Below are 23,065 nucleotides of genomic sequence, written 5' to 3'. Positions count from 1 at the left end.
CACATTACAACAGTTCTGCCATGAAATGTAGTGATATGCAATAGCCTAAAGCTGGAGTTCTGAACATGTGGAATCTGGTGAGGACCTTGAGAACAGCACAAGGAAAGCAAGGCCACCGAGTGACACCTCTGCATGTCATGGGTTCTCTGAATGCTTCTGTTTCAGGGTTTTTCCTTACACTAAGGAATTCTTCAGTGTATGTGTTTGTAGCTTGCAAGAGGGAATTAACCTGTTCCCAGGCCAGTAGCTCTTGTCCTTACTGCATTTCACCGGATGTCCTTCTTTTCCATGTTTTCACCCAAAGTAGTGCCAGGCTGTAGGCATACAGCAGAATCTACTGAAGCTGACAGAAGGCTTCCCTTGAACCAGCTGTCCCCTGTCTTCTCACAAGGCTGCTAACATGTGAAGACTCACTCTGTAACATGAGCTTGGGTCAAGTTTGGAGAAAGCTTCAAGTATTAAAATCCGTAGTTTGACCCACGGCCTATCCCATTCCATTACATTTCCCTCAGTCCTATGTTAAGTCCAGGAGCCTTCAAAGTAAAGTATTTACATACAGAATCACAGAATGGTTAGGGGTTGGAAGGGACCTCTGTGGGTCATCTAGTCCAACCCCACTGCCAAAGCAGGGTCACCTACAGCAGGCTGCACAGGACCTTGTCCAGGCGGGTCTTGAATATCTCCACAGAAGGAGAATCCACAGCCTCCCTGGGCAGCCTGTTCCAGGGCTCCGTCACCCTCAGAGGGAAGAAGTTCTTCCTCATGTTCAGACGGAACTTCCTGTGCTTCAGTTTGTGCCCATTGCCCCTTGTCCTGTCGCTGGGCACCACTGAAAAGAGTCTGGCCCCATCCTCCTGACACCCACCCTTCAGATATTTATAAGGATTTATTAGGTCCCCTCACAGCCTTCTCTTCTCCAGGCTGAACAAGCCCAGCTCCCTCAGCCTTTCCTCATAAGAGAGAAGATGCTCCAGTCCCCTCACCATCCTCGTAGCCCTCCGCTGGACTCTCTCCAGCAGGTCCTCATCTTTCTTGAACTGGGGAGCCCAGAACTGGACACAGTACTCCAGATGAGGCCTCACTAGGGCAGTGTAGAGGGGAAGGAGAACCTCCCTCGACCTACTGGCCACACTCCTCTTGATGCACCCCAGGATCCCATTGGCCTTCTTGGCAGCCAGGGCACACTGCTGGCTCATGGTCAACCTGTCATCCACCAGCACTCTCAGGTCCCTCTCCACTGAGCTGCACTCCAGCAGCTCCGCCCCAACCCTGTACTGGTGCATGGGGTTGTTCCTCCCAAGGTGCAGGACCCTGCACTTGCCCTCGCTGAACCTCATCAGGTTCCTCTCTGTCCAACTTTCCAGCCTGTCCAGGTCTCACTGAATGGCAGCACAGCCTGCTAGCGCATCCACCACTCCTCCCAGTTTTGTGTCATCAGCAAAATTGCTAAGGGTACACTCTTAACTCTTCATCCAGGTCACTGGTTAAACAAGACTGGGCCCAGTACTGACCTCTGGGGGACACCACTAGTTACCAGCCTCCAACTAGACTCAGCGCCGCTGACAACAACCCTCTGAGTTCTGCCGTTCAGCCAGTTCTCTATCCACCTCACTGACCACTCTTCCAGCCCACACTTCCTGAGCTTCCCTAGGAAGGTATTATGGGAGATCGTGTCAAAAGCCTTGCTGAAGTCGAGGTAGACAACATCCATGGCTCTCCCCTCATCTACCCAGCCAGTCATGCCATCGTGGAAAGCTATCAGATTGGTCAGGCATGATTTCCCTTTGGTGAATCCATGCTGACTACTCCTGATAACCTTCTTTTCCTCCACTTGCTTATGATGACCTCTAGAATGAGCTGCTCCATCACCTTTCCTGGGATGGAGGTGAGGCTGACCGGCCTGTGGTTCCCTGGGTCCTCCTTCTTGCCCTTTTTGAAGAAAGGAGTGACACTGGCCTTTCTCCAGTCCTCGGGCACCTCTCCTGTCCTCCAGGACCTCTCAAAGATGATGGAGAGTGGCTCAGCAATGACATCTGCCAGCTCCCTCAGCACTCATGGGTGCATTCCATCGGGGCCCATGGATTTGTGGGCGTCCAGATCGCCTAAGCTATCCCTCATGCAGTCCTCCTCGAACAAGGGAAAGTCATCCTCTCTGGGGGCTTCCTCTCTTACCTCCGGGGCCTGGGATTCCTGAGGGCCTGCCTTGGCACTGAAGACTGAAGCAAAGAAGGCATTCAGTAACTCTTGCCTTCTCTGCATCCTCCGTCACCAGGACACCCGCCTCGTTCAGCAGCGGCCCCACGTTGTCCCTAGTCTTCCTTTTGCTACTGATGTAGTTGAAGAAGCCCTTCTTGTTGTTTTTGACATCCCTTGCCAGCTTCAATTCCAGGTGGGCTTTGGCCTTCCTCGTCGCATCCCTGCATGCTCTGACCACATTCCTGTATTCTTCCCAAGTGGCCTGTCCCTCTTTCCACATTCCATGGACCTTTCTCTTCCACCTGAGCTCCGCTAGAAGCTCCTTGTTCAACCATGCAGGTCTCCTGCCTCCTTTGCTCGATTTCTTTCGCAGGGGGATGCACCGCTCCTGAGCGTGGAGGAAGTGATGTTTAAACAGCGACCAGCACTCTTGGACCCCCCTGCCTTCGAGAGCCCTGGCCCACGCGATTCCTCCCAGTAGCTCCTTGAAGAGGCCAAAGTTAGCCCTCCTGAGGTCCAAGGTTTTGATCCTACTTGTTGTCCTGCTTCCTCCACGCAGGATCTTGAACTCCACCATTTCATGGTCACTGCAGCCAAGTCTACCTCCAGCCTTCACATCCTCAACCAGTCCCTCCTTCTTTGTTAATACAAGGTCCAGCAGGGCGCCTTTCCTTGTTGGTTCCTCTACCACTTGCATCAGAAAGTTATCATCGATGCTCTGTAGGAACCTCCTGGATTGCGCCTGCCTAGCTGTATGGTCTTCCCAGCTGATGTCAGGGTGGTTGAAGTCACCCATGAGAACCAGGGCCTGTGACTGTGAGGCTGCTTGCAGCTGCCTGCAGAAGCCCTCATCAACTTCCTCTTCCTGGTCAGGTGGCCTGTAGTACACACCCACCATAACATCACCCTTATGAGCCTGTCCCTTAATTCTAACCCATAAGCTCTCAACTCGTTCATAGCCTGGGAGAGAAAAATCAAGATGTTCCATATGCCTAATTCCAAGTAAGGTTTCAATAAACTTAAATCCGAACTGAGCTAACAGAAATTTGAACTAAGTCATAAAAGACTGTATTTTCTAGAAGTTGACTGACCAAACTCTACTGGAACACATCCAAACAGGTATAAGCACCAACGTTTTATTCTTTGATGCAATGCATCCTTTTTCATGTATTTGCAAAGTACAAACAAGCTCAAGCAACAATAGTGTAGGCATACAAACCAACCCTACAAATATGGGATGACTAAGACACGCCTTGATTTTGTTCAATGTGACAACCTGCCACTTGCTTGAAGAAATACAATCAACTGCCATGAAATGGAAGCAGCAGGAACAGGCAGACAAAAGGCAGTGGAGTGCAGACTTTAGTATAAAAATAACTGTATTCTTTGCTTACCACATTAAGGCTACCTTTTCCCTAAATACTGCAGATGTCTGAATCCCCTGACAACTCTGCAAAATTAGGCATTTTAAAATCCAGTTCTTGAAGTTTACACACTTTTGGAATGCATGGAAACGAAATGAAAGGAAAAATGGATGAAGGGTGCTCCACAACAAATGTTTAAATAAACTTTAAAGCGTATTATCTGCTTTTAGGACCACAAAAGTGCCTGTTTTCTGAGACATCTAATGATCTAGTTATTAATATTTAATAGCATAGCTAGAAAGAGACGCTATTAAGCAACTATTCTAGAGGTTAACAAAAACATGTGAGCAGATCTCCATAATTCTAGCACGACGAATGATCTTAGCAGTTCAGTAAAACTCTAAATCTGAAAGTTTGAGACCTCACACACCATCTTCGGATGCTTCTAAATCAAAGTACTGATACTACTTCAGTTTGAATGACTTTCTTCCTCTCAGTCCTGGTTTTGGCTATCTTGCTTCAGGCTGGCTGTTACAATAACATATTATATTTGACCTCCCAGCAATGGAGAGACAGGATCATCTGTTTATATGTAAACACAAACTGTATGAACAATACAATCCAATCCTTGACACTTGACATCCCCTTTAATTTCTGCAAAAAAGGGCAAAAAGCCATCCAATTTGTAAAAAGAGTGTCCTGAAAAATGAGTCACAAATTCTCATTCCTTACAGGAGCCTTTAAAGAGTCACAAAAGACTCAAGCCAGCAATGCAATAATCCACAAAAAAAGGCTGTAAGAGGTCAGGAAATTAAGAATTACAGTTGGTTTATGATCAGTCTCTGGAGTGCCCTCGGGTACCTACAATTATATATCATAATTCTTACTAGCCACTTAATAGGGTTTACTTCCCCTTTGTTAGTGTGCAGGACTTGGAGCTTGTAGAAGATAACATGAGACTCCAGACTCAGTCTATTGTTCCTCTTATTTTCTGTCAAAATTCAGCATTAACTCTCTTTAGACTGTAACTCATACCGCCCTCAGAAGCGCCCAATGGATTCTGAGTCATTTAATAGGTCTTTGGTGACCTTTTCTCACCTGTGTTGGCAATCATTTATCTCTTCCAGTTTTATAAAATAGATCTAGGGGCATTCTTCCTGTACTCTTAAATTACAAATCACTGCAGAACACAGACGGCAACTGCTCACAACCACGCTGCCTTCAACCCACTCAACCTGAAACAAAAAAAGCAAGGTAGTAGGTGTTGCAGGCAGTGGAAAAGCCTAGCAAGTGCAGACTCTGACAGGAAACATCCTTATATCGGCAGCTCAACAGAGAAGGCTCTGCAAATCGATAGCCCCTGTGTGCTTGCCCCCTGCTAATCTCAAGAGACCAGGACCCAAACCATTTAAAAATTAAAAGCAGCACTTCAACTTCCCTATGGGATTCCACGACATGCAAATGTAGCACTTCACAAGCTAAGAGCAAGCACTCCCAGTCACAACTTGCGAGCACTGCAGCATCATGCATTAACTCCAGCTTCTAATGGTGGTCTGCATGGTCCCAAAGCTGAGTCTCACAGTAGAATAACCCCGAGGGCATACAGACCTTCCCAGAACTGCCCGGCATTAGGGAATGGTTACATCTCTCAGCCATCTAGAAAACCATTTTCTCGGTGTACGGCAACTGAAACAAAAGGCAGCAAAGTGATCAGAAGCCCTCAAATATAAGCAACTCTTTCATTCTTAGCCTGAAGAAGAGTAAGGCTGAGAGGGGACCTAATAAATGCTTAAAAATATCTGAAGGGTGGGTGTCAGGAGGATGGGGCCAGACTCTTTTCAGTGGTGCCCAGTGACAGGACAAGGGGCAATGGGCACAAACTGAAGCAGAGGAAGTTCCGTCTGAAGATGAGGAAGAACTTCTTCCCTCTGAGGGTGATGGAGCACTGGAACAGGCTGCCCAGGGAGGTTGTGGAGTCTCCTTCTCTGGAGATATTCAAGACCCAACTGGATGCAGTCCTGTGCAGCCTGCTCTGGGTGACCCTGCTTCGGCAGGGGGTTTGGACCAGATGACCCACAGAGGTCCCTTCCAATCCCTACCATTCTATGATTCTGGGATTCACAGTACTGAGGAGACAGCCTTAAGAAGATGCTTTAATGACAAACACTGCACTCTGTCAGCGATGATGTAATGCGAAAAATATGTCAGACTGGGGGACATGGTGGATGTTACCTCAACAAGAACAGCAAGACAGGAAAGTGCCCCAGCAGCCACACATTTACTACCATACCCATGACTAGAAAGAAATATGCCATACAAGCCAGGACTGGAGAAAGAACAGGATGACAGGAACCCCTAAAAAACAAATTATCAATCCTCTAATGAATCTGACAGATCTTGGGAAGAGGAATTCTGTTTGAGAGTCACAACCACAAGGCACAGTCAAAATTCTCACAAACAATAAACCATATGACGTGTAAAATAATGTTTTAGTAAAAGGCTTTTTCACTTCATATCCAATTTCAGAGCAATCCTTATACTAAGATGGAAAGGGAAAGTATATCCATAAAAGGAGAGAGAAAACAGCAAGGCTTTATCAATAAACATATTTACCTGTGAGAGGAAGAAGAGGAGAAGGAACAAGAATCCCTTCCCGTTAGAGGGGCTATACAGCCAGCACAGCTATTAGTTGCACAACCCACCCTGGGGGGGGTCCTGGAAGCTGAAGCCCCTGGGCTGACTGCCAGGCATGTCTGCCCCACTTATCAGTGCAAATGCCAGACAGACCATGGAACAGAGCTTCTCAGTTTTAACTGCTAATATATCAAAGTTTTCTTTGGAAAGAAGCCAGAGACTTGGAATCTTAAATTGTAACATGTTTTAAAAGCTTTTTCAAACATGGAGAAGCAACACTTTGGAAGAGCTAGACAGAAACACAAGTAATTATGAAATAAGGTCACTAGTAGCTGTCAGGAAGATTTTAACATGGCTCCCACTGCAACAATTTCCCAAGCAAGTAAGCTCTCTGGAAGAGGCAGTTCGTAAGAGTTCATCCAAGGATGACCCATTTTCTAATCACAGCAGCAACTGAGCACAGAAGTGCAAAAGGAAAATAAATAAATAAAGGCTACAGTCCCCTGTGCAAGAGACTGAGAGCTGGGAAAGAGGGGCCATATTCAATGGAAACAGAAAGTCCATTTACCTAAACTGATGCCTGTGTGTGGCTGACAAGTTTGAGGGAACACAGAACAAAACAAAACCAGTAAACAAGTGCTCTAGAGAACCTGAAGAAAATCAGGGCAAGCACACAGCAGGCAAGCACTGGTCAGAACCTGTGCTCCTGTGCCTAACCCATTCAGTCTGCATGCTTGCTGCGAGCACTTAGATTTTTGCAGACTTAGGCCACCAAGATAGTGAAGAGGCCTTAAACTCTCAGTTTTACAGTAGTGACATTCAGTTTATGTGTAATAATTCCTAAAGCACAACTAAGGTGCTCTGGATTTAATATTTACATAACTACATTTGCTGTTTGTCTAACATTAGCAGCTACCAGTGGTTTCCAGTACGCTAATCATCCACCAAACCAGAGCAGAGGAAGCAGACAAGCTGGAAAAAAGAAATGAGGGTTGCCATAGTTTCAATTATTTTCCAAAACAAAGCACTCTCACTAAGCAGATTCCAGTATATTAAAAACCACAGAGCTCTAATCTCTTAAAAGCAGGTTGCACAGAGGCAAAATAAAGACTGCAGGATGAGGGAGGAGTTCTGTATTTTATGACAGAGCAAATTCAAAATTACCAAACACGTCCTCTTAAAATACACAAACGTTACAACTTCTCTACCACTCTTTTTTTTCTCCTAAAAGAAAAAGCTGACTTTGTGCTAAGCCTGCACTAAATTTTATCTACTGCTAGATGCTGTAATTGTACTGTCACTGCTGAAGAACTATCTGATCTTTACTCTTGGACTAACAGGATTTTCTGACCTCTTATGTCAGCTTATTTAGAGTTCAAACATACAGGGTGACTAGATTTTCAATGTGAAGGACTAGAACCACCTGCAGCAGGGGAACCCACGAAAGATACTTTACGTGGCGTTCAGAGAAGCTTTAAGGTGGTAGCTAAAAAGTATAGCAAGTTTAAATTTTGGTGTTAGAATGAGGGCAGGAAAGGGAGTGGGAGGGAAAACAATCCCAGCAGTAACACTACTGTCACCAGAGATAGCACGGTGGCCACACATCACTTACAAACACAATACAGGCTCACAATACCCACAGAGGGAACGCAGGCTAACATGCAAAGCTGGCTGCTTGTAACCCAGTCTCTTTAAACAAACCTTTCTGACATTTGGTCTCTGTGGAAACCTATCACAGGTTAGTTCTTCAATTTCATCTTCGGCTTTAATACCTGTTCTTTACCTGTTGCCTCATTCTGCCTTCAAGGAACTACACCACACTATACAAAATAAACAGACGACCTTCAGCTTCTATCCGAGGAACAGAGTTTTAAGGAAATTCATAATTCTCTGCCCAGAAATGTAAGACAGTCCTTCCAGAGGGGTAAGACTTTGTAGGTACACACTAATTCACAGATAAAATTGAATGCATGAAAGCGTTTAGGTGAATTCAGTGACATTGCTGAGGCTAAAATGCCGTAAATTCTAAAAGCCAGTGCTAAGAGCTTCTCCAAATGACTAGAAGGGAACATTACACAAAACAATGCAGAATGGCTACTTTAAACCTGCTAAGATCTTTTTTTTTCCCCTGTGCTTTTTATTAAGAAAGAGAAAAAAGCCTTGCTGTGTTGCAGTCTGGATTTTTCTTTTAATGAATGCAAGCATAGCACAGACATATAGACAATTACAGAAAGGTCAAGAGGAAAGCAGGCGACACTGACCTTATGAATGGAAGAACAGAAAAATCACACTAGAGCATGCTCTTAAAATATTCTGCATTTTTGGAGGAAAGAGCTTCGACAGCACAATAGGTGCAGTCTCCTCAAGATTTTCAAGAGTTTAAAAAAAGTGTGAATATTAATAGAGCATGAAGCTGAGCTATTAATAGATTAGGCCTCTGGGGTGAGCATAAAAGAGACTCGAGCGATACACAGCGTGTTAAGCCAGCTTACTAATGGTACCACTGCAGGAAAGTGTAGATCTGTACTATTTAACAGCTGCTTCTCCTACAGCTGCGTTTTGGGGATACTGGGCAGGGCAGGAAAGAGTAGACACTCAAATCAGCCTCCTCTTATGATTTGTTATCAAAAAAATCAGGTTAAAAAAATGCATCGTGTTTTGCAGCAACAGGTAATTAAAGATGTTGACAGTGTGTAACATGTAAGGGGCACAGTTAAGCCCATTTTATCCAGCTAACACTTTTGCCCTTCCCGATTCCTGCATCCTCCACCGTGTGGGCTTAACGTTCTCTCAGTGCATCTTGTTTTGTACAGACACCACTTCAAGTTTTGATAACACCTTCTACACATTCTCAAAACACATCAAAACCAACAGAATTCATGCATTTTCCCAGCCTTCCTTTTATATAAGCATTTTCCTTGTGACAAAATAAGGAAGACAATCATACTTTCATAAACAGACATTGATCTCTAGTTAATACCTTGAGGCATTCAGGGAACAAGAAATTCGTTGTCAGTAACATAAAATAACACACACAGGATAGAAACCAATGCAAAGTTTGCATAAACAACGATGGGTCTCTGAATCAACCTACTCTGCTCTGCAAGAGGTTGTGGAATTATAATAGAAAGTTCTGGTTCTCCGAAAACTTTCTCAAGTGTCAGCAGTGGTTAAAAAAAGCGCAAACTATTATAGCAGTACTTGGATATAGCTGTTACAGGCTACAGACATAAGTAGGACAAGTTTTATTAATAGACTTGACATCTTTGCACTGTATTGTGCAAACATCCAAGGAATTCCTTGGATGTTTGCACAATACAGTGGCAAATACCGTGTAACAGAAATGTCAAGACTTCTCTGTCCCATACCCACATTTCAGGAATGTAATATACTTCATCTAACATACAAGGTGGTAACCAAATGGGTGAAATTAAGCAACCACTGCACGTCAGGGAGAATTCACCTAGCCAGTCTACAACGGCTAAAACACATCCATCTGCCTGTGGGTTAACATCTCGCATAAAACAATCACTCCATCTCCAATTTGCCAGTCCTTTTCCTTAAGGGAAACCTATAAAACACCTTTCAAAACAAGCCTGGGAACTAAAATTCATAACTCCACTGGGTTCAGGAAAAAAAAACATGGGCTCAATAGAGATATTGGTTTTATGGCACACTATAACATTACCTCACACTAACCCTTCCACATGCCACAATGTATAATCTACCAGGCTCTGTCTTTCCCCTAGGAGATAACCTTATCATCTCTTTCCTCTCCTACCTCCCTTGTAAGGAAACAATAATTTCTTTCGGCTTGAACAGAGGGAAAGTAATGACATCTTGTGTAGCTACAATCCATTTTGCTTAAATGAGCAGGTCACATACTGCACTCTTTTTGTTACCTCTCCCACCTCAATACAAACAGAAATTCAGTCAGACCCTTGGTTATTGTGGATGGGATACTGTAAACAAAGAGGTGTGAGAATGTAAAAGGGCATGAACCACAGAGTGAAAAATGAGCAGGTGTTGCAGATGAAATATTTCCTAGGGAAAGAGCTAAGGAGCCAACAAACCACTTTCACTTGGATTCCTCCAAGACAAATATAGACAATTGGATACGATAACACTGCATTTCAGAAGAAAAAGCCCAGCTAAAACCACAGATGAACACAAGCAAGATGGGATCTGAAGAATCATCAAGTAAGCAGTAACAGCCCCCCTCGCCTTGTGACTGGAAGCTTGGCTGACCAGTTGTGAACAAAACCTTGCTACCCCACACAGGAGACATTGTTTTCTTATTTTATTGTACTAAAGAAGGTAATGAAATGTAGCCCATGTGCGTGGAACAGTCTTAGGGGCATTACTTATAACCGCTTGCCCACCCAGAATTGTTGGTATACCACACTCAGAAGCATTAACTACTTTCAGAAATGGTCCAAGGACACCTACTTCACTAAACTCTAAACAAATCTGAAATACACTTAGTTTTAAAATCCATGACTTCTATTTTAGACCTGAGAAAGGACTTGCATATCCAAATGCCTAGTTTTTCATACTATACTGATTAGTCTAATAAAAAGTATTATCACTAGCCACAAATCTTGCACTTCCAAGAGAATGTTAAAATTGTAAGAATATGCAAAAGAAAACAGAACGCAACACTGTGCACTGCACGAATAAGTAGTCTGGGTTTTACCAGCTACAAAAGAAAGCAAGATGAAGCAAAGAGCTCAGCTGGTGATACTGTAAAGAAATTTTTAAGATTAAAAGTCAGAGCACACGCTACCAAGAGGATCCTTCAAAAGGAAAGTCAACTCAATTTTCTTGCATTCGTAACTCAAATATATGAACTAGGGCACAAACTGCTTTTGAACTGCATTTGAAAAAAAAAACCCCACGGTAAGGCTCTTTAAAGAAAATTAGGATTTCCAAAGACATAACACTTACACCATCATGGTGTGCGTGTTAATGTGCAAACACACAAATGTTGGCAGAAGACTAGAGGTCTCAGAGATGCCGAGGTCTTGCCAGCCTCCTGAAAACAGACAGATAGAGGAAATAAATTTATTACAGCTTCCACTAAGGAAAAGGCTCCAGAGGGAGCCCCACTGTATTACTGCATACCAAAGAGTCCATGTGGGGCTCTGGTGTCTAACGAGCTGTAAAAAAAGTCACAAGAAAAGGCTTCATTAGTTCTGCTCCTTATAGAACTACCAGAAATGCTTTTTAACACATTATTAATTCATTGAACACACTGCCAAAAGATGGATGCTAAGGAGTTAATTCAAAAAAATGAATTCAAGGAGAAAGCTAGCAACCTTTATGTTTAACAAGCTAAGGGATACAAATTAAAGCCTAATTTTTAGGACAGTAAAATAATCACAGGAGGTAAAGAAAAAGCCTTCTTTACGGACTCTTTGTTCCGCAGCATCTGGTGCCAAGTCTCTGGAGAAACAATTTTGCAATGCACAAACTCTAATTCCGGAACCACGCTGCAAGAAGTAACTTACAAGTCTTTCAGAAATTCTCTTACGCAATTTGAACCAATTCCTGCTCAGGCAAGCCCTCTCTCCTAGGATACAAGTGCAACTGTCAAATTTTGAGACCTCGTCACTGAACTAGCACTCATTTTCCATCCAGGATTCATAAGAACTCAAGTTTTTCCAATTATAGTAAATCGAAGTTGTCACATATCAGGTCAGAGATGCATCTTCCCTCTGCCCATAATCTCTTTCTCTCTTTCTAGTCCTTGTGATCACTTGGAGTTTGGGTTTTACTCTATCCACTGGTTGGTTTTGCTTCTGGTTGTTTCTCTTTTTTAGTGTTTCATTCTGGAGAAGCCACAACTTTTGAGGTTAAATTTTCTATTTTAAGTCGTCCCCGCCCAAGCTTGTGCAACCAGCACAAAGTACTCGGGCAGTTCTCCTCATATCACTAAGCACCAGGGGTTTCAGATTATATGTGGACCATGACAAGAAGTTGCATCCTTAGATAAAAACAATACGCTCATGTTTTCTGCTCATTGAGAGGCAGTGATTTCAAGCACAGTTTGATGGATGGCCAAGTTCTGGCTTCATTCAAACTAGTATGACTCATATTCTCCTAGGGTGAACCCAGATGTTAAATCACTGAAAAATATGCAAACGAAGCATGGAACTGAAGTCTGAAAGTTTCAGTTACCCTGTTTTATCCCACCTAAAAAAAAAGGCTGTATGTGTTGGAAGACATCTCCACCCAATGGAAAATATTTGAATAATGAAGAATTTCATTGCTTACTGCTCTTCTCTTTTTTCTACTCTGACGAGTCCCTGATCATTTCCCTCATTGCTTCTACGTAACAGCACTTTCTGGTAGGTGAGAGGTTTTAAAACAGGATTACCGCTTTGGAAACCATGCTGCTAGCTGGCATTTTCTAACCCATTTCCCCCCCGCAGAAAATGACTTCTACATTGTATTTGAGACAGACTACTCACCCATAAGACCGAGTCCTTCAGAAACAGTTTACCATAATAAAAATTGTTGCACCGCCATCATATTCATTTTATATCATATTGTCATTCTACTATCTTTCTTTTGCAAACACGATAAAACAATTTCTCTCAAAATAATGCAGCGCAAAAAGCCCAAGCAACACCAAGTAGCAGAACACAAGATGGAAAGGTGATTCTCCTATGGAACACGTATTAAATGCTCAGTATTTAAATTTCAGTTCCAAGAGGATTCAGCTTCCTCCCCTCATTTCGAACATTTGAAACAAAATAAAGCAAACAAACAAAACCTAAGCCAGCTTGCACATATTTTTATTTCTGGATAAATATTAAGAAATCAATGAGAAATCTGGAACACTGAGTAGGTATTGCCCTTGGCTGCACATTTCTACTTGTTTTGAGTTAATTCATAAGGAGGTCAAACCAGTGGAGAACTAGATTTACACTGAAAGAGTAACACTCCTTGTATAATGTGTATGACTTGCAAAGCGAGTGATAATGTTCAGAGCTGCCACACAGAGTCGGGAAAGTTTCACACAATGTTTGGGAAAAAAATCAGAAACAGTCCAATCCCTGGCAGAGCCACCATATGGAGTTTACTGCAGTAACATACGTTTTGGCCACTCAGCATAGCTCTGCTGCCAACAATGATAGACTGAACTATTTCTTTACAAGATACACTCCTATAACCAAGCAGTAAATCCTAACCAGAGAGGCTCAGACATAAGGAACAAAAGAAAAACATCACACTTCAACGAACACTTTAGCATCCACAATGGTAAAAAAAAGATGAAATAGAGTATAAGCTCTCGGCACACGGCATAGGATGCAAAAAGGTACTCAAACCTATTTAGACAGCCATGGATTTATCTGTATCAGATCTCCTACTACATTATGAGCTATTGTCAGTGTGATCCAAAAAACAAATAGGCAGGTATCTGCGGGACATTCATCAACTTCCTTAAGCCTCTCAAATTTCTGCATGCCTAATGTATTCAAGTATAAACAGAAAACAGGAAAGCAGAGACACAACAAGCTCCCAATGAAGGCTCATGACAGCCATGCCACCTGGCATGGATATTAGCTACCTCACACGCTGCAACCACACCAGAACACACAAACAATTTCAGTGCAAGAGCTGATCTACTATACCGGTGTGACCTCGCTTGCCTCACTGAACCAAGTGCCCACAGCCTACACCAATGCAAGGCCAGCGGAGAGCCGAAGGATCTAGCTGGTGTAGCTTACCAGACTGCCCCCACTGCCCTTCCTCCCACCTTCCCCTCTCTTGTTGCTCAGCAGCAGCTGTGAAGCCCTCTTGAGCTATCTGGGCACCACGTTTGGCTGGGTAACACTCCTACTGACTACAGGACTTCACAGCAGAGTTGCCAAGGAGCTTGTGCATACCCTCTTCTGCCAAAAAGGTTGAAATGACTTCATCCATCACAGCTGTTTCCACTGTGAACATCAGCTTAAGAGATACTTCAATTGCTTTAAAGGTTTTCAAATCAACTATCTTCACACATTTAGATACCATGACTTAAATTAGCTGAAGTACCTTAATGCCTTTTTTTAACTTAAAAGGAGATGTCACATGGTAACTGCTTACCCTCCCACTGCAAATTCAGCTCCAACTGCTTACTGCATGTTTCAAAATGCGGATGCCTCTGAAATCTGGCCCTATAAACCAAATGCAAAGCCACTGCAGTCAGTGCAGAGACTGACACTGGCTACAGCAAGTTTTGGATCAGACTCTACAGCTACATCTTTATATCCTAGTTCTATTCCCTTCTGCCATATTAAATTCCTTTGAGTTGAACTGAAGATTGTCAATCAAATTCTACCTGAAGTTATCAGTTCAGAACCTATAAAGAGCGTAAGAGTTCAGACCAGAAGAGAATGGGAAAATCAGCAGAATAAAATGCATTAGAAAGGCTATCAATTTGCTTAGCCCATTATTGACTTTCCCTGAGTGTAAGATGAAATCTGGGAGGCTTAATTGATTTCTTCATCTGTCATTCTTACCTAAACTTCTCATTTAAAAATAATGGCTAAAAGCACAGGATTTTACTTGCAAAGAAGAAATCAACACTGGTAGATTATTCTTGGGAGTATCCGTGCTTGTTTGTGTATGTAACACCTACAACCTGGAGTGCACGCACCGAAGACACAGTACATCTCACCAAAAGAAGCAATGAACAAGATCGCTATCTGTCAAGGCTCCAGGCTGGATTATCTCCTCCAGCCACGAGGCACTTGTTACCTTTGGCTTCCTACACGTGCCCACCCCTGCGTTTGTAGAGCTGCAATCTGCAACGACAGCTACTATCATGAACGCAAAACACTCTTAATTCCAAAAGGTGCCTCTTAAGGCCTTATGATATTTAAGAAGAGAGGAAAGAAACAAAGACCATCTGTTACTGCAAGATAAATAACAATTATGTTATCTACACATAAGGAAAATTACCAAAAACTATCACACACAATTACATCTCCAAAACATCATTTACAGTGCCATCTTCATTACAGTTTTTCTCCACTTTTTTTTTGTTGAAAACACTAAATATTATAGAAATCTTCCTGTAAAATAGGAATTTGGTCTTTATTAACATTTTGTAGAAAAAGAAAAAAAGACAAGCAAAGGTTTTAAAATAACCATTCTGGATGTAAAATTCTTAATACCAAATTCCTGACTAAAAGCAAAAAGGAAGTGAAATAGACATTTAAACTAAATGCATAGGATGGCTGAGGTATTTGTATGTTGATGCAGCTCTTCACTGGAAGAAAAAAAGAAAACAAATCAAAAGCCCCACCAATGTAAGTCATTTAGCACTCCTTACCTTGGAACCTGCCAACATAGTTCTCAGCATTTTTGTTCCTCTTCCAATACCAACCACTGCAAAGACAGAAGGAGAAATGCCACTTCAAAACCAGCTCTGCAGTGCCCTTATTCAACACCATTCGTTACCAAATACTACGCTAGTCAAAAACACAGCCTTTCATGCTCTGTTAGCTACAGTCAACGGTTATGAGAAAGTATCTCTGCCATTCAAACACCACAAGACTAGTGAAAGGAAAATAGCCTAAAGCAGACGATAAATAAGCTTCATCTTTTGTTAAAATGCTTTGATTCAACCCCTAGATTTATTTACCTTTTCATCACCAAAGAATGGGGCAGTGCAATTAACACCCTCTCTTGTTTGATGAAGGCTATGGCTCACTAATAATGAATCTAGCCTTCACTGTAAGTAAATGTCCCTTTTAAAGGTTGATAGTGACCAAGACTAATAGAGCCAAGACAGTATAATGAAATTATTTATCAGGCTTACAGCAAGAAAGTAAAATAAGCAAAAGGTCCAACTGCCTCTGTCAACTATCTTTTATAACCAAATCCTCCTATTATTGTATATGTACAGAATACTGTCTTTTCAATCTTAAACCAGTATTCTGCAAAACAACAATTGGTCAGCTCTTCGTAAAAAGACAAGAAACATAGGTCTACTTTATATTTTATTTTAAAGCTTTTCACAACCAGGTGCTTTCCTTGAACATGCTTTTCTACCAATTTCTCAGCATACAGCAATCCAAAGAAACAATGACAACAGAAGGAAGATGGGAAACAATGAAAATTTTACAAGGAAATTAGTTTTGTGTACAACTCATGGACTACATAACAGCTCATGTCCTTGCTTTTAATAAAACTACAGGAGTTAAGGGAGCGTGCAGAAAATCAGCTTCGTGTTAACCAGGAGCCAGTACCAAAAGCATGAAACCAGACAATGAACTTTTTTTTTTTTTAAACAAACACTTGTGCTCCACTGCTTCTCAGTCTTTACATTCTGAGACTCATTAGACTCCTTATTCTCGATTACTTCTCCTCTTGTTCCTGAGGGTTTTTAGTCACACGTGCCCTTGTGCTCGCGCTTTTGTGTACCTTCAGCTCTGCCTGTTCCTGTCATACTCACCAGACAGGAAAGAGCTGCAACACGACTCAGAAAAGAAGATAAGCACACAGATAAAATTTTATAGCCATGCACTTTCCTTGCAATTTGATGACATCACTGACACTTTAACATAACTGCTGAGCTGAAATCTGTGGAGTGTCACGAGATTCAACAGAAAAATTTTAGAGAGATATGGAATGCTTTTGTGAACAAGACACTAACAATTTTCCCAATTAACCATCAGCTTGTTTAGCATGTGTATTACTGAAAGGTGACATAAACCAAACTTGCCACACTACACAGGGTGTAACAAGGTTTAACTGAATTTTTAACTTTTAATTTGCCAGTCTCTAAACCACTTCCTGAATGGCATTTGCTACTTGGCTTAAATAATATCTACCTCAGTTTCAAAACAATTACCGTCACTCACTTACATCTGCCCTTTTATAAATTGCTTAGATCCTCCCAGGACAGAGGACCTCCAATCTCCCCTACATAAGGTAGAGTGCACATTACAAAGATGTGCTCATTCTCAAAAGACGTCATCATAATTCTCCTTTGAAACTTCACCGCTAGGTTTTAATTTTGATCTTTTTTCATCTTTTCTAATATGGAAGCACAGTTCATACTGTCATATAGAAACAAGCCAAATATTTACAATTCCCATTGTACAGCAAGAAACACTAAACTGGAACCACAGCTTTAGATGGATATTAAAAGAAGCTACTCACTAAGACTTGACCTACAATTCCTTGCTTCTTTTATCTGCAATATGAGACCTAACAGCAAGAAGCAGTTGAGTCCCGGCTCCCACCACCTTCCAAATGCAACAGAAGCCACAGACAGGGAAAGACAAGAGACTTTGCCTCTCACACAGCAGTCGCTCCATGCTCCTACCAGTGCAGGGCCGTCACACACCACCTGGTCTCTAAGCTGCCTTTCACTCACATGCTACAGATTACTGCTCCCTGTCTCCAAGGTCCTTTATCACGTACGTTCGCTGTCAGCAGGAAAAGAAATATAAAAGCATACTTTCTGATGAAAAGCACTGCTCAGTTATTTGCAGTACACCTGGCACACCAAGGAAGACTCCGTATCGACTAATTCCCATGAACAAAGTTATAGATAAGCAGTACAGAAAATCTGGGAAAGAGCAATATAGATCAAGAAAGGAAGATTAGAGGTTTCAGAAAAGAAATACTTCTACTATGCTACCGTCCATGAGGAAAGAAACCTTCCTGCTCCACCACCCTATGCCAAAAAGCAGCTCATACTTTCTGAATGTTTCTGTTGTATCCTCCCCCCTCTCTTCATTATCCTACCTGAACTCACAAGAAATCTGGGCACATTCCCCTTCCCACTCCTCTCCAGTTTTGTCCTTTCCAATCTAGTTACTATTGATTTTTCTCTGTGTGTTTTGTACGGCAGCGGACTGAAAGACCCTATGTCGTTTTTAATCAATCCATAGCATATTAAGACGATGCACTTCTCTGTCTTTACCAAGCACATCAAGCCCAGGTACTTTTTGTCATGCCACAGGAGCAGACTTCGGAGACTGCTGAATATCAGAGAACAGCAGGAGAAGAAATTAAGAAGTACAACTGATTTCTCTTTTCCTATGGATCAATGCTGTTGACTTCCCACAATGAGCAGTAGCACACTCAAAGACAACATCTGTGTAAAAGGAAAATGCCCACTTCAGCAATACACACAGTATTCTCTGGGGAGCAGCCACACAGTACAGGAAACTGGAACAAAACAGGCTAGTGCTTACTTCTAGCCCAAGAGTCACATTTTGCAACGTTCACAGGTGACAAAGACAATTACCAGCCTATAGGCCTCTGCTAGCAACAAGCTCAGCAAACAGCAGCCCCTTGCAGCAGAGGTGTCCCTAGAAGTCAGTACATCAAAACTCAGTGGATTCACTTCCAGTGTATACTCATAGTTGCACCTGTTGATTTTCAGTACTGAAAAGGTACTGCTGTTCTTTCTTCTAGCCAAGCAGAGCTACAAGGCTATGATTTCAGCAAGCTGTAGTCTGCACGTTACTCATCAACAAAACTATTGGTGACAATATATGATGTGGGAATAATCCAGCCCAACGGTCACACCCACAGCTGAGTTTTGCCACAACAGCAATTGACACATCCTGTTCCTTAATAAAACACAGCAATTCAATAAATGGATTGCTATCAAAATTAAAACAGAAAATCTCTTTGATGACTCTTCTTTATTGAGCAAGACAGGCAGGAAGTGAAAAAGGTTTCTGTGATGAGCCTCAAAAAAAGCAGCAGCTGAATTTTCTTACATCTTTCATTTGGCGCATATTACAACCCAAAAGGCTCCCTCAAAATCCCAGAAAAGCATTAGTTTAAGAACAAGTACTTCACAAAATTATGACGACTATAAATCCCCAGCTTCAGTAAAAAAGCCATCAATTTCTCAGGTAATTTAGAGTTCATTACACAAGAGTCTGTATTTTCATGTAATAGCCCACAAGTTTGTTCAGGAATTTGGTAGGGGGGTGGAAAAGTCAGCCTTCTGTTAAGAAACACATTATATGCACGTAAACGTATATACAGGGGAAGTTTAACTCAGACCACACTTTCACAGTAGCCTGTCCTTCCCACAAACCCACAAAGCCTGCCATGCATATTCCAAATTGTTTCTCTGCGTCTGATTTCATGTAGGCATGAAAATGCTTCCTGAAATCATCTTTTGATGAATGTATTTATATTTTTCATTACCCAGAACTCCTGCCGCTGCACTGTCCAAAGTCCCACCATGTCCAATTTTCAAAACCTGGTTTCTTTTATTTCCATTTGTTTGCACACCAGCTTCTGCAAATAGAAGTTGAAATGAGACATTATAGGACAACTTTACAACACAGGAAAAATAGCACATAATTCCAGATGGCTAAAGGAGATAAAAATCAATTATTTAAACTATGAATTAGTAGTGCAGAAACTGCTGTACTGAATAAGACCAATGTTTCACCTAGACCTCCTCCCAACCCCAAACAATTTTCAAGCTATTTTCACTTAGATTCTAATCAAGTCTTCTGCACTATTATAAAGCGATGGTCAGAAAAAACTACTAGAAAACCTGGCAGACAGTTCACCCATGAAGTTTCATTAAAAAAAACCATGCAAGAACTAGCAGCAGAGCCCCCAAAATCATCTAGTATACACAAATTTTACACTACATAACCTGAAAAATTTGTGTTGCATTTACTCCCATGTAATGGGCCATGTTTGTTCACATGTATGCAGCCCTGTGGAAACCCTGCAATGAACTGAACTTGCTCACTGCTGCTTTCACGCTGTCAGAGCACCTCAACCCACCATACTTCCTACGCAGCTGATGACTCCAGTAATTCTGCAGAGTCCAATGCCCCTTATTTATTAGTATTAAATATGACAAACACTCTAAAGCTCCCTGACTTCTTTCTATTGTGTCTTGATTATGCCTTTCACTGCAGGGAATCGGACATGATCCAGCTAAATCTCTCCCATGCACAGCTGAACTAAAGTCCGTGCCTACACTACAGTTCATTACAGAGTAAATCAGCCTAAAGAGGCAACCACCAGCCTGTAAGTCTACATCCACTTCATCAACAAGCGCCCCAAAGCCCAGATCATTAGAAGGAGAATCTAGGCCATAGGCACTCACACCTTTGCAATAATAACACTTTTTTCCCCCCTAACACCCAAGGCTTCCCTGCATTCAGACAAAACAGTTTCCGCAGACTGTGCCCAGCACTTTCAAACTCCTTGAAACACTTTTGTGGTTTTCACTCTTGTGATTTTCAATGGCATCATGCAGTGGGACTGCAGCACAGTGACGCTGCCGACGCCCGTCCGGGCAGGTGGGTGCACGCTGCCCCGGGACCACGCTCGGCAGCTCTCCAGTGACGCTGGGATCCCCCACATCGCCCACCGCGGGGCTGGAGCTTTCCGCTGGGGCACATCTTATCCCCCTCCGAAAGGCAGGCCGGCACCGTGCTGTACCCCAGGCAGCCACAAATGCCCGACGCAAACGAGCAAGCGGAGAATGGGGCCTCGCAGCTCACCCTGCAGCGCGGCCGACACGCTGAGTCTGGCGGGGCCAGCCAGAACGTATCCAGGAACGGCTCCACTCCGCAACCCGGGCCGCGCCATGGCCGTGGGCTACCACCAAAAAAACCACAAAAAGAAATCGAAAACCAGTTCTCCTTCAGCCTCCTCCCTGCCGTGGCCTCCTCGCTTCACCCCCAAACCCCGACCTCGGCCCTCCGGGCCCAGCCCGGCAGCCCGGCCCGCCTACCTGCCAGCAGCCTCTCCTTCAGGAGGTTGAGCACGCCGGCCGAGGTGGGCCCCTTGGGCTTGTACACGGCGAACAGCCCGCTCAGAGAGAAGAGCTTCTCGGCCGACCTGCCCAGCGCCACGCCGCCCGCCTCCCGGGCGGCCATGCTCCCGCCAGGCCCCGCCGAGCAGAGCCGCCCGCCTCCCGGGCAGCCATGCTCCCGCCAGGCCCCGCCCGAGGGCCGCTGGGAAATGTAGGCCGCCGCGGCCGTGAGGGGAGGCCGCCGGGCACCCCCGCCGAGCAGGGCTGCCCGCCCCGCCCGGGGGCCGCTGGGAAATGTAGTCCGCTGCCGCCGTGAGGGGAGGCCGCCCGGCAGGCCCCGCCGCAGCGCGGAGTTGCCCGCCTTGAGAGAATTATATTCTGCTGGCTGGCTGCTGAATCCATTAGTCTTCTTGCCTTTGCGTGTGCCATATATGAGAGCAGCGGGGCGGCGGCCCTCCCTCAGACCCCTCACCTCCGCACTGAAGTACAGCAAAGGCTGTGTTTGGTTGCAAAGCAGCGCGGTTTGGCAGTTGCGCCCTTCTTTTGGGAGATAAACCAGGCAGGGGGGCTCAGAGGGCAGCGATGGGTCCAGGTGCTGGTGATCGTAGAAGTGTTAAGGTTGGAAAAGACCTGTAAGACCACCAAACCCAACCGTTTTCCCCTCCAGGCCTGGTTTGTACAGACTCCTTTCTCTGACAGCGCTCTGATAACCCCTAAATATAAAATTTCCACTTACCAGAGGGATTGTAATTAAACTAAAGGAGATCCTTGCTGTTTTGAGAAGACAGGAAAGCTATAAGATAGAGAGGCTGCTCAATAATTCTACCCCAGACAGCTCGGCCTTGGGAGGGGAGATGCACCAAGCCACAGAGATAAAGAGGCACCAAGAGGGCAACAAGACCAGAGCAAAACAACCTGGAAGGACACCATGTACTGATCTTAGAACTGAGTTTGGGCAGAAACAAAGGTCAGCCAGCGGACACTGTGATGAGGAGTATAAGCCTTCATCGTAAGACCCCCAAAGACCACCTGAGGACACTAACAGACATACGTGAAAGACATTAACATATGCTAATTAGTTCTTGGAAAAAAATCATTAATATGCTAAGCATTTCTTGGAAATATAATGCATATGTATACTGTGATTGTATTTAACCTGAAATGACAGGGTGCTTGGCGTGCAGGTTTGGAGGAGAGATCCCCCGTGTGCCCGGCACCACAATAAAGAATCCCTGCTTAATAGCCCTCTGACTATTGAGTCTTCAATTCTGGCTTTTCACGGCATCAGCTCCCAAGGCGTTTAAGCAAGCTGTGCTGCAGCAAGGCACCAAGAGCTTGGGTGCTTCACTCGTGCGTTTCATTTATTCATTTGTAAAAGCCTGCAGGTGAAACCACGAAGAGACGCTGTTACGGTTAGCTAAGGGCTATGCGTGTTCCCAGTCCTCCCCAGAGCTTGAGGGAAGCAAATCTGCCTGCGGAGCTCAATGGCTCTCCCTGCACAGAGCAGGACCGAGGTCCCTGTGTGGTTTTTCAGCCTGTACTCGCGTCAGCGGCTCGCCCCGTGCCTGCCCACAACTTCCAGGCAGCTGCACGGGGCCCAGAGCTCCCAGCTGCACCCACGAGATGGGCCAAGGCTTCCTGCCACCAGCAAGGCCAGCCAGCCTCCCCTGCACGCCTCTCTCTCTGTGTATGTTGTTAATTAGGCACCTTACTTGCTTCGATCTCATCTACATAGCTGTAATGTGGCTGTGGAAGTATTTGCTGTTACCATAAGCTGCAAGGGTGGATTCCCTGGTACTGGTGGCCATCGATGCAGGACGTGGAAGTGAGGTGCCAGAGTCCTTCTCCAGAAGGTAAAATGGCAAAGCCACACTTGAGTTAAAGGTCAGCAGGAAAATTGCTGTTGATTTACATGGAGTGAAAATCTAAGTGGAGTTGTGGAAGGCACGTTGTAAACCCTGCTGGAGTTTTTGTTGCGGACATGGTTTATTCAGGCTAACCATTTGAGAACTATTCTCATTAATCCCTGCTAAAAAGAGCTTAAACACCAATTACTCTGTAAGCGAGCTCCAGCAAAACTATTTAAACCTTGCTATTAAAAGATGGTGTTAGT

The 23,065-nt window shown here is 43.9% G+C and overlaps 1 protein-coding gene across 1 annotated transcript in view; it reads right to left on the bottom strand.

The window, feature by feature from the left end:
- Positions 1-21,144, bottom strand: part of TRUB1 (TruB pseudouridine synthase family member 1) — a 31,751-nt gene extending 10,607 nt beyond the window's left edge. The window contains 3 exon segments of the mRNA XM_075423806.1: positions 15,523-15,578; positions 19,374-19,466; positions 20,932-21,144. Of these exon segments, the coding sequence (XP_075279921.1) occupies positions 15,523-15,578; positions 19,374-19,466; positions 20,932-21,076 (294 nt within the window). The 5' untranslated portion in view covers positions 21,077-21,144.
- Between the last annotated feature and the right edge of the window lie 1,921 nt (positions 21,145-23,065).

The sequence above is a fragment of the Opisthocomus hoazin genome, chromosome 6, assembly GCF_030867145.1.
Source record: "Opisthocomus hoazin isolate bOpiHoa1 chromosome 6, bOpiHoa1.hap1, whole genome shotgun sequence".
Taxonomy (NCBI): Eukaryota; Metazoa; Chordata; class Aves; order Opisthocomiformes; family Opisthocomidae; genus Opisthocomus; species Opisthocomus hoazin.
The sequence above is the reverse complement of the archived record's forward strand: the minus strand, read 5'-3'. Positions and strand labels throughout refer to the sequence as shown.